This window comes from Ranitomeya imitator, chromosome 9 (assembly GCF_032444005.1).
Source record: "Ranitomeya imitator isolate aRanImi1 chromosome 9, aRanImi1.pri, whole genome shotgun sequence".
NCBI classification, from domain to species: domain Eukaryota; kingdom Metazoa; phylum Chordata; class Amphibia; order Anura; family Dendrobatidae; genus Ranitomeya; species Ranitomeya imitator.
The window spans coordinates 50998585-51011561 of NC_091290.1; the positions used below are offsets into that span (position 1 = coordinate 50998585).

General features: G+C 40.5%; 1 protein-coding gene across 2 annotated transcripts in view; it reads right to left on the reverse strand.

Annotated features, from left to right (window-relative positions):
- ANO9 (anoctamin 9) overlaps positions 1-12977 on the reverse strand; it is a 162765-nt gene that overhangs the window by 37882 nt on the left and 111906 nt on the right. For both annotated transcript variants that reach the window (XM_069739223.1, XM_069739224.1), the window contains exons 9-11: positions 12312-12408; positions 9191-9251; positions 7647-7729 (exon numbers count right to left, since the gene is read on the reverse strand). In XM_069739223.1, coding sequence (XP_069595324.1) covers positions 7647-7729; positions 9191-9251; positions 12312-12408 — 241 coding nt within the window. The remainder of the gene's footprint in view (positions 1-7646; positions 7730-9190; positions 9252-12311; positions 12409-12977) is intronic.

The following is a 12977-nucleotide window of genomic DNA, read 5'->3' on the forward strand; positions in this document are numbered from 1 at the left end:
TCTCTAGGGCTAGCTAGCTCTTAGGCTGTGACGAGGCGCCTAGGTAGAGTCAGGAGCGCTCCACGGCTATTTCTAGTGTGTGTGATAGGATTAGAGATTGCGGTCAGCAGAGCTCCCACATCCCAGAGCTTGTCCTGTGTGGGTTATAGCTATCGGGTCATTCCGGGTGCTCCTAACCACCAGGTCATAACACCCATCTCTACAACAACTGTTAAGAGGAGACTTCGTGCAGCAGGCCTTCATGGTAAAATAGCTGCTAGGAAACCACTGCTAAAGACAGGCAACAAGCAGAAGAGACTTGTTTGGGCTAAAGAACACAAGGAATGGACATTAGACCAGTGGAAATCTGTGCTTTGGTCTGATGAGTCCAAATTTGAGATCTTTGGTTCCCACCACCGTGTCTTTGTGCGATGCAGAAAAGGTGAACGGATGGACTCTACATGCCTGGCTCCCACCGTGAAGCATGGAGGAGGTGGTGTGATGGTGTGGGGGTGCTTTGCTGGTGACACTGTTAGGGATTTATTCAAAATTGAAGGCATACTGAACCAGCATGGCTACCACAGCATCTTGCAGCGGCATGCTATTCCATCCGGTTTGCGTTTAGTTGGACTATCATTTATTTTTCAACAGGACAATGACCCCAAACACACCTCAAGGCTGTGTAAGGGCTATTTGACCAAGAAGGAGAGTGATGGGGTGCTACGCCAGATGACCTGGCCTCCACAGTCACCAGACCTGAACCCAATCGAGATGTTTGGGGTGAGCTGGACCGCAGAGTGAAGGCAAAAGGGCCAACAAGTGCTAAGCATCTCTGGGAACTCCTTCAAGATTGTTGGAAGACCATTCCCAGTGACTACCTCTTGAAGCTCATCAAGAGAATGCCAAGAGTGTGCAAAGCAGTCATCAAAGCAAAAGGTGGCTACTTTGAAGAACCTAGAATAAAAGACATTTTCAGTTGTTTCACACTTTTTTGTTAGATATATAATTCCACATGTGTTAATTCATAGTTTTGATGCCTTCAGTGTGAATTTACAATTTTCATAGTCATGAAAATACAGAAAAATCTTTAAACGAGAAGGTGTCTCCAAACTTTTGGTCTGTACTGTATATAAAAGAAAATACAAATTATTCTGTAAATCTCCCCAACATATCCCCCCTTCATTCCCCACCCCTACCGGAATACCAAATACATAACATTTTAACTGCCCTTCCACTTCCAATCCAGAGTCCAAGTTATTTTAGAGCATTTAGGTATATTATTGGTACTTCAAACCTTGACATAATCTGATAATTCAGATAATTTTATTTTGGAATTCAATTATATAGAGGACGGTTAATTATTAATTAATTATTAATAAATAAGTCCATCTAGAGGTAAAACATTTTCTTGCATGGAATAATATTCTAGATATACCAATCTGTATTGGATCAAAATCCATTTCATCTTCTATCATCCCTAAAATGCATACAACGGGATTTAATGGCAACGTTATGCTATAGATTCTTTAAACTATATTAATGAACCCTTCCCGAAAATTCCCCAAAATATGGCATTCTCAAAGCATAAGCAGTAAACATGCATTGTCTGCCTCACACTTTGGACATTTATTATCTTAGTCTCATTTTATGCAGAAAGAAGGGAGTTCTGTATTTCCCGTGTATAAGGTACAGATGTGGTAACCTTTAAGCTTCACGTAGTGATAATTGTAGGGCGAGTTCCATAATGGTACTCCATTGGCCATCAGCTAGTTCTCCTACATCTCAGGCCCATTTATTTTGGATGTGCATAAGAAAGTGTTTCAAATATTCTGGTATTAGATACCGTACCTATAAGTAGTGGATATCTATCCTTTAGATATATTTGCCTTGATGACAGGCTCAATACAAAAATAACTATCTATGGTAATGTTTAATGTCTTCATTTGCATACTTTAAGCTTTTTTAAATTGGAGATATTTATAAAAAAAATTGATTATGTGCCAAGTTAAAATCTATTGAAAGTTGTTCAAATCTTTTAAGGATATCTTCTATTAATACATTATTCTATATATTAATGCCCTCCCTTTCCAAATCCTTAAAATTAAAGAGTTGTCCACTACATTATCATTGATGACCTATCCCTAGGATAAATCATCAATGTTTGATCGGTCAGGGCCTGGCACCCTCTACAATCAACTGTTCTCAGTGGGGGCCCAAATCCCATTCTTTCAGTGCCCCCCGAAAGGAATTCCCATTCCACATTGTCTGAACATATAACCCTCTAAAAAAATATATTTTAATAACATTCATTAAAATCATTATTATCCATGTAGTGTGGACATGATATGACAAAGATAGTATAAAGGGGAAAGATCACCTTATTATTATAAATTCAAAAATTGGCAGGAGTCCTTCGTCTACATTAATATAGCTAAACAACAATATTTTATGATTCCCTAGTCTTTGCCTAATCTGATACTGCCTGTCACGGAGGTTGGCACCCTAGTATAGTCAGATTGGTGCCCCAGCTCATCAGCGGCTGTCCACATTTTACAGAAGTATCCAGGCTCCTCTCTTCTTCTTGTCCAACCACATGCACTGCTGACCCCATTCCCTCACACCTACTCCAGTCTCTCATGCCATTCGTCACTACTCACCTAACTAACATTTTCAATCTCTCCCTCTCCTCTGGTATCTTCCCCTCCTCCTGCAAACACTACCATTACTACATTATTTAAAAAAAAAAAAACTCTCGACCCATCCTGCACAAATAACTACAGACCAGTCTCCAATCTCCCTTTCATGTCTAAACTCTTGTAGCGCCTGGTTTACTCCCATCTTACCCGTTACCTCTCCACTCACTCTTTCCTAGATCCATCACAGTCCGGCTTCCGCCTCATACTTTCTATAGAAACTGCACTCATCAAAGTGACCAATGACCTTTTGACAGCAAAACATAACGGTGAATACTCTCTGCTCATTTTTTTTTTACCTTTCTGCAGCTTCTGACAATGTTGACCACCCTCTCCTACTCTCTAAGCTGCAATCACTTGGCATTAAGGACACTGCTCTTTCCTGGTTCTCTTCCTACCTTTCTGACCGATTCTTCAGGGTATCGTTCGCTGGCTCCACTTCACCTCCTCTTCCTCTCACTATCGGGGTCCCTCAGGGTTCAGTCCCTGGCCCTATTCTCTCTCTACATGGACCCAATTGGACAGACCATCAGCAGATCTGGCTTTCAGTACCATCTTTATGCCGATGACACACAACGATACACTTCATCCCTTGACCTTACCCCCACTGTACTACAGAACGTCACTGACTGTTTGTCCACTGTTTCCAACATCATGTCTGCTCTCTATCTGAAACTCAACCTTTCCAAAACTGAACTTCTCCTGCTATCGCAATCTACTAACCTCCCTAAATCTGACATTTCCCTCTTTCAGGGTGACACCACAATAACGCCCAGGCAGCAGGCGCACTGTTTAGGTGTTATGTTTGACACAAATCTTTCCTTCACCTCCGATATACAATCTCTTTCCTGCTTTTGTTGCTTGTGATAAGCATATTACCCATGCTCACTTTCCTCAAAAAAGGAGTGAGCTACACTTTACATAATATATAAACATACTGATCCCGTAGCAGATAAGTTACGTATAGATCAAAAAGTGTTATATAAAGATAAAAATGTTTATTTTAATTAAAAAATATTAAAATGTACACAAACAATTCTTAAAAAACAGGGTGCCTCAAACCGTAGAACACGTACACATAAGGAGGTTTAGCTGAAACAGTGTGCATAGATACACAGGAACAAATGTCAGAGCAACTAAATATATCCTGTATCCATCTGTGGACATCAATATACACAGATTTACAGGTATGGTATGGTATGCTAACTATATAGAAATTTATAAATAATACAGCTCTGCTTATCAATACATAATGGATACGGTAATACATTAGCAATAGCGTGACCCGCAGTTTAGAAATACACATGCAGCTAATAAACCACTATAGAGCCATATGATGGCAGATGCCAATGCTGCATATGTGCCTGTAAGAAAAAGACTTTTATAAAATGGTGTAGAACCAATACCCTGTGCCTAATACATGTTACCTGGGTCTTTCACTAGGGGGACTTGTCAGGGAGTCACAAAAACATTGAACTTTAGGAAGGCAAAGTTTGACCAGCTTAGAGATGCCCTTAATCTGGTAGACTGGGACAATATCCTCAGAAATAAGAATACAGATAATAAATGGGAAATGTTTAAGAACATCCTAAATAGGCAGTGTAAGCGGTTTATACCTTGTGGGAATAAAAGGACTAGAAATAGGAAAAACCCAATGTGGCTAAACAAAGAAGTAAGACAGGCAATTAACAGTAAAAAGAAAGCATTTGCACTACTAAAGCAGGATGGCACCATTGAAGCTCTAAAAAACTATAGGGAGAAAAATACTTCATCTAAAAAACTAATTAAAGCTGCCAAAAAGGAAACAGAGAAGCACATTGCTAAGGAGAGTAAAACTAATCCCAAACTGTTCTTCAACTATATCAATAGTAAAAGAATAAAAACTGAAAATGTAGGCCCCTTAAAAAATAGTGAGGAAAGAATGGTTGTAGATGACGAGGAAAAAGCTAACATATTAAACACCTTCTTCTCCACGGTATTCACGGTGGAAAATGAAATGCTAGGTGAAATCCCAAGAAACAATGAAAACCCTATATTAAGGGTCACCAATCTAACTCAAGAAGAGGTGCGAAATCGGCTAAATAAGATTAAAATAGATAAATCTCCGGGTCCGGATGGCATACACCCACGAGTACTAAGAGAACTAAGTAATGTAATAGATAAACCATTATTTCTTATTTTTAGTGACTCTATAGCGACAGGGTCTGTTCCGCAGGACTGGCGCATAGCAAATGTGGTGCCAATATTCAAAAAGGGCTCTAAAAGTGAATCTGGAAATTATAGGCCAGTAAGTCTAACCTCTATTGTTGGTAAAATATTTGAAGGGTTTCTGAGGGATGTTATTCTGGATTATCTCAATGAGAATAACTGTTTAACTCCATATCAGCATGGGTTTATGAGAAATCGCTCCTGTCAAACCAATCTAATCAGTTTTTATGAAGAGGTAAGCTATAGGCTGGACCACGGTGAGTCATTGGACGTGGTATATCTCGATTTTTCCAAAGCGTTTGATACCGTGCCGCACAAGAGGTTGGTACACAAAATGAGAATGCTTGGTCTGGGGGAAAATGTGTGTAAATGGGTTAGTAACTGGCTTAGTGATAGAAAGCAGAGGGTGGTTATAAATGGTATAGTCTCTAACTGGGTCGCTGTGACCAGTGGGGTACCGCAGGGGTCGGTATTGGGACCTGTTCTCTTCAACATATTCATTAATGATCTGGTAGAAGGTTTACACAGTAAAATATCGATATTTGCAGATGATACAAAACTATGTAAAGCAGTTAATACAAGAGAAGATAGTATTCTGCTACAGATGGATCTGGATAAGTTGGAAACTTGGGCTGAAAGGTGGCAGATGAGGTTTAACAATGATAAATGTAAGGTTATACACATGGGAAGAGGGAATCAATATCACCATTACACACTGAACGGGAAACCACTGGGTAAATCTGACAGGGAGAAGGACTTGGGGATCCTAGTTAATGATAAACTTACCTGGAGCAGCCAGTGCCAGGCAGCAGCTGCCAAGGCAAACAGGATCATGGGGTGCATTAAAAGAGGTCTGGATACACATGATGAGAGCATTATACTGCCTCTGTACAAATCCCTAGTTAGACCGCACATGGAGTACTGTGTCCAGTTTTGGGCACCGGTGCTCAGGAAGGATATAATGGAACTAGAGAGAGTACAAAGGAGGGCAACAAAATTAATAAAGGGGATGGGAGAACTACAATACCCAGATAGATTAGCGAAATTAGGATTATTTAGTCTAGAAAAAAGACGACTGAGGGGCGATCTAATAACCATGCATAAGTATATAAGGGGACAATACAAATATCTCGCTGAGGATCTGTTTATACCAAGGAAGGTGACGGGCACAAGGGGGCATTCTTTGCGTCTGGAGGAGAGAAGGTTTTTCCACCAACATAGAAGAGGATTCTTTACTGTTAGGGCAGTGAGAATCTGGAATTGCTTGCCTGAGGAGGTGGTGATGGCGAACTCAGTCGAGGGGTTCAAGAGAGGCCTGGATGTCTTCCTGGAGCAGAACAATATTGTATCATACAATTATTAGGTTCTGTAGAAGGACGTAGATCTGGGTATTTATTATGATGGAATATAGGCTGAACTGGATGGACAAATGTCTTTTTTCGGCCTTACTGACTATGTTACTATGTTACTATGTTACTATGCACTGTCTCCACACATAAGATGCCCAGTGGCACGCTACAACTCACGAAGAGAGTTGCACCTGGACAACATATCTAGAATCTGCCCCTTTCTCGCCATGGAATCAATAAAACCCCTCACTGTTGCCCTGATCCTCTCACGCCTTGTCAACTGTAATTCTCTATTAATCAGCCTCCCCCTCACTCAACTTTCCCCTCTGGTCCATCCTTAATGCAGCAGCTCGGGTCATCTATCTGGCTGATCGGTACTTCGACACTTCCTGTCTGTGCTATTCATTCCACTGGCTGCCCATGCATTATAGTAACCAATTTAAAATGCTTGTTCTCACCCACAAAGTTCTCCACAGTGGGCATCCCCCTACATTTCTGTTTATCGGTCTGCCTGCTCATTACGCTCCACAATCAACTTTCGACTAACATCCACACTAATCTGTGCCTCTCACTCCTGGTTCCAAGACTTCTCCGAGTTGCAGCAATTCTCTGGAATGCTCTACCCAAGAAATTAGGACTAGCCACAACTTACACAGTTTTAGATGTTCCATAAAAATACATCTGTTTAGGGCGGCCGATTTCTCTGAACATAATTCTCCATCAGACTCCACCGCACCCAACTCATTACAAATATTGGCTGGTGACTACCTCAGCCAGTCTTTATCAATCCCCCATTCAGCTCCAATAGACTTTGTCCACGGCACCTTCGCTGATAAGTACAGTATATACAGTATATGGTTAATTTTGGAGTATTCTCGATATAATCGAGGTTGGACTATTCCTCTAAGTTCCTTAAGATTACACCGGGGCAGGAGGGGAATATTTGGTTGGGAGATCGAAATAGAAATACATATTTGTAAGATTGTACACCACTGTGCTGAACTGCTGTTGAGCCTGTACATTGCACTCATTTAATGAATCCAGTTTTCCAGGGTGTGACCAGGTAACGGGCGGCCGGTTCGGACAGGCACATCAACAGGTAAATTTGCGTAGCGAATACAGTAGATACAGTTCTCTTGGGTGCCGAGATGTTCAGCACAGAGGATACAGCCTTCTGGTGAAATGTTTCTATGATGTGTTTTCTTTGTGTCTTTATCAAAGCAGAGTAGAAATATTGTCATTACTAAGTAAAATAGCTACGGAGAGCGGACATGTGGAAATTGGTTCTTATCTTGCCCGTGACTCTGCTGTATCTTGAAGTACCTCCATGGTGCATGATTTACATCAATATGACCCCCTTTACTGTATGGACATTGTATATCACCTGAGAAAATTACCTAAGAAAATATAATACTACCTCATCCTCATCCCAGCTATACAGGTTCCACCATGAGACATCTCTCGCTCTTTGTCTCTTCCACAGCTCCAAGAATATAGTAGCTGAAAGGAAACACATAGATCATAACAAATCTTTACATAAAAAAAGAAATCAAGCATTTGTTTCTTCAGGTACAAGGGAGAGCATGAATAAAGATAAAAGTTTCCATATACAACAGATGAATGTCGGCTGAACCCAACCAGATTTTGGCGAGCCAATCCAGATGATCATTTATTGTATAAAAGGAGCAGTAAAACAATAACACTGGCGCTCACCCAGAAACTATCAGTCCTCAGCTGCTGGAATCAGTCAGGGTAGTGCCCCCCTGTATGACAATATAAAACAATGAAACCAATAGATGCCGCGCTTGAGGATGCTAGAAACAAATGCCACCTACATACAATATCTGGTGAGAAGTAATCCACCAAAATCCCACCTGTATAGCTAGTGGCAATAAATCCCGGAACCGGTACCAAATAATCAATATACCTCCAGGTTCCTCCACTGACCACACACTAAGTTTGAGTAGCACTCAGACGCCGATGTCCCTCAGCTTACCTTATACCAATTAGATGCGGCTGAGTGTGGTTTCCTGAGGAAGAAGAGGGTCACTCTTCAAAACGCGTTGGTTGTTTCCTATCCCCCTTTTTTGAGCGTTCTAGCGCTCCTTACTGCAGGTGACGTCATGAGGTAGGAGGAGCCTGTCGGCCATCTTTTTTTTGTTACATGCGGTATTCAGGGAACGCTACCGGCCGGGGCTTCCCTATACCACACCCCGCCATCTGATACACACCATACCACTGCCCCGGGAGAACCGACCAGGCGGGTGAAGACACACTCAGCACGGGTCCACACTCAGCCGCATCTAATTGGTATAAGGTAAGCTGAGGGACATCGGCATCTGAGTACTACTCAAACTTAGTGTGTGGTCAGTGGAGGAACCTGGAGGTATATTGATTATTTGGTACCGGTTCCAGGAATTATTGCCGCTAGCTATACAGGTGGGATTTTAGTGGATTACTTCTCACCAGATATTGTATGTAGGTGGCATTTGTTTCTAGCATCCTCAAGCGCGGCATCTATTGGTTTCATTATTGTATAAAAAGGTTTCCTAAATCTCCCATGATGGGAGATGAGAGAAATAAGGTGGGTTGTCTGGCTGTGACTTATTCTCCATTGAGAAGACATGCATACTTGACTACGCAGAGAGGTTATGTATATGGGAAGTATAGCCTCCTATCGAATGATGAATTATCTCTCCCTGTATCTTGTTGCACATTAGGAAGTGATCACTTTATATTATCTATTGAGACTTTGGGCTGATATACCCATTTGATTAACATTGGCCGAACCCGCATGTCTGATTTTGGACTGTCAATCCGCTCTCGATTTGACCATTCAATTATCTTTGCTTAGTTCTTATTGGAAGGTGTGATATTAGTTTACTCCTGTTCCAATATGGGCCCCATTATCTGTTCACATTGCAGAATTTTCACACAATCAATTTATAGTGATTTTCTTACCCCACACTGCCATTATCATAGCAAAGAAAACTGTGCCCTCGTTGTCAAATAAATGAGTAACCTGCACATTAAAGAAAAAAATTTATTGATTTGATTTTATTTTCATTTAATCATCTTTAACAAAAAGTGTCTTGACCCAAATGTAAGTTTTTTCTAAAATAATAATTTAATTAAAAAATCACCAGTAATTTAAGTTTTTGATAAACAGTATCAGTTTCTAAAATGTTAATAAAAAATCTTTTAAAGTGGACCTGTCATCGGATTTCACAATACAAAGTGTAAACATTATTCATCAACTCTTAGGATGCATTTACTCTGGCCGATAATCAAAACTAGCATTCTTGATTATCGTCCTCTCTATAGAGACCGCCAATCACCTGCAAAATGCTCATCTATTGGGTGGAATGATTTCTAATTTTGTTTAAAGATCATCGTATTCAACAACACATCATCCTGTGTAATCAGAACATGTGCTATCAAGAACAAGGCTATTCAATGTGCATAGAAATATTGTTTTGTGCTCCTGTTAGTGCGGTCACCCTGTCTAAGCAGGCTATTATAAGACTGCTGATCGGCTTGCATGTAGCTGATCATTAGTAGTTTAATGTCCACGATGGGGATGTGCAATTGCACCCTTAGACTTGAGGTGGTTAGTGTATTTACTTATAAAATGCTTGGCTAGAATGGCTGTACAATCCCCATGATCTAGTTAGAGCTGGACTTATATCAGTAGCTTATTTTAATATTTGTGAAAGTCTCTCTGCCTCTGAGGAGTATGCAGCTATTTTTACATTGATTTTCAACGCACCAACCACATCCAGTCTGGGAGATTCATTTATTAAGGTCTGTCTGTTGACAGATCTTCCTTAACCCCTTAACGACCAGCGATACACCTTTTGACGGTGGCAGTTAAGATTACTTAATCCACGGAGCTGAAAACTAAGTGTATAGTGCCCCCAGTGTCGGAAAATCTTCCCGGTCTCTGATACCGGGGGTACTTGAGACCCCGGAGAACATGATTGGGGTCGGTTTTTACTAGCCCATCTCGTGGGCACAAAAAAAAGTCTGGTTTTCCATTCATTTCTCTCTCCGCTGATATGATCTAGCATACCAGAGGAGGAAAAAATGGGGTCCCCCGAGCCCCCATGCTACCCCATCATCTTTGGATCCTTCTGTTCCATCCCCCGGCCCTCCACATCATCTTCCTGGAAGAAATTGGTGGGTGCATGAGCAATGCACCCGCCAGGATCTACCGGCCAGCATCCGGCAACATTAGGAGATTTTTCCTATTGGTTCATTTTCATTACTGTAATAGGGTCTATCACAGTGATAAAAATTTTAAAAAAAGTAAATGAACCCCTCCTTTGTCACCCTCTTAGTTAGGTAAAAATATTATATATATATTTTCCATTCTTTGCAGATAGGGTTAGAGCTGGGGTTAAGGTTGGGTTGGGGTTAGGGTTGTGTTGGGGTTAGGGTTGTAGTTAGAATTGGGGTTTTGCACTGTTTAGGCACATTAAGGGGTATCCAAAAGCAACATGGTGCCCACCATTAATTCCAGACAATTTTGTGTTAAAATAGTCAAACGGTGCCCCTTCTCTTCTGAGCCCTGCCATGCGCCCAAACAGTGGCTTTCCCCCACATATGGGGTATCGGCGTACTCAGGAGAAATTGCACAACAGATGTTGTGGTTCATTTTCTCCTGATACTCTTGTGAAAATAAAAAAAAGTTTGGGTCTAAAGTAAATTGCTTTAGTTCTCCTGAATCACCTGAAGCGTTAATAAACTTCTTGAATGTTTTTTTGAGCAACTTGAGGAGTGCAGTTTTAAGAATGGTGTCACCTTTTGGTATTTTCTGTTATATACACCCCTCAAAGTCATTTCAAATGTGAGGTGGTCCCTAAAAACGATTCAACTGGTCAACTTTTAACCTTTATAACTTCATAACAAAAAAAAAATTACTGTAGGTTTCCAAAATTGTGCTGATGTAAAGTAGACATTTGGGAAATGTTATTTATCAACTGTTTTGTGCGATATGACTTTCTGATTTAAGGGCACAAAAATTATAAGGTTGAAAATTGCAAAATTTTTGCCAAATTTCCATTTTTTACATAGATAAGAGCAAGTCTTATCAAAGACATTTTACCACTAACATGAAGTACAATATGTCATGAAAAAAACAGTCTCGGAATCAGTGGACTACGTTGAAAACGTTTCAGAGCTGTAACCTCATAAAGTGACAGTGGTCAGAATTATAAAAAATTAGCCCGGTCACTGAGGGGTTATTAGTTTCATAGTTACATCAAACAAAAACAGCCAAAACAAAAACACCAATTTGGCCATCACTGGATGTCAATCAAAGGTGATGTGCAGAAGAAAGGGAGGATGAATTGAAAAAGATTAGTGCGTTGTTTTCGTCTCTTTGCTTAACTTTCATAAGTTTCAATGGAGAGAACTATTGGAGTTAGCAGGGAATGCTGCCTATACTAAAGGATAATGCTCAGATTCTTTAATGTTTAAAATTGCAGTGGGATTATAAGAACAAGGTTCTCTGAAATTTAACGTTATTAATACCGTATATATGATGTGAAAACTCTTAATGAATGGAGCCGAGATGCAATAGCAAACACACAATTTACACTATCCATAGTATGTCATCTAAATTGGGCTGAGATGCAGTACATGACAGAGAAACACAGAGCCATATCAGGTAAAATGTAAAAGTGGAACATCAGCGTCCGCTCATCCTCATTATTGGTGGTTGTTCCAGTAGAAGGATCTGCACCGATCACATTATTGGGAAATACCATCGATTTTTAGTTACGGTAAGTTATGAAACCATTTTTGTATTGGCACATTATACGTAATGCTCCAGAATTTACTGGATCTCTGTTGCTAGCCATCAGGCTGTCATATGACATATGTGTGATACATTTGTCATGTTCACTTTAAGACATCTTATTAGGAATAATGTGTAACGAATATGGATAACTGTAGATATTAGTATAAAAGATATCTGGCCGGTGTGTAAGTATGGAACATGTCAATGCAATGGGCTTGTGAATCATATAAGCTACAAACCTTATGATAGATGGACACTTGCGGAACGTTCAGATCTTACCTTTGCGTACGTACAAGTGTCCGATAATGGCCAGTATGGGCAATTCTGATCACAGAGAGGACACATCAGCGTTGTGTTTGCCGTGCAAATCTCTTGACTAAAGGCAATAAGAGAATACAATGGGTTTACTGCACTGTATAAATGGCTGCTCAACTATCCATTAGATTTGCAGTTGCTTAGTTCGGATGATATAGCGTGAAAATTAACAATAAATGTCTTGCATCAAGAGAGTCTGGCCTGCCAGGACTAAGCCAGGTTCTGAGATCATGGTAGATATCTAGTTGTTTGATAGCTTATTGGTGTGATCTGATGTTATGCGTGATTATTGGGCAGTGAAGGAGGTCCCAGAGTGCAGGATTTCCTCTAGAATCAAAGACATAGATGATAAATCAAGAAGTAGTAGGTAGAAGGAATATCAAGTGCAGAGCTTGAAGATAGTGATAGGGTCCCAAAAATCCCTTGTGTGAATGGAGCATTGGTGAGCTTCGGCATCACTATGGAAGTGATGGTCACACATGCTCACTACTGTTATTTTCACAAAAGGAACTTTGGGCCTCAACACTCAGGACTGGTATGTGTCAGCAGATGGACCTCCAGCAATAAAATGTTTGCGGTTTATCTTGTGTATATGTGAAAACTGTTGCTCAGAGGACAACCCCTTTCAAG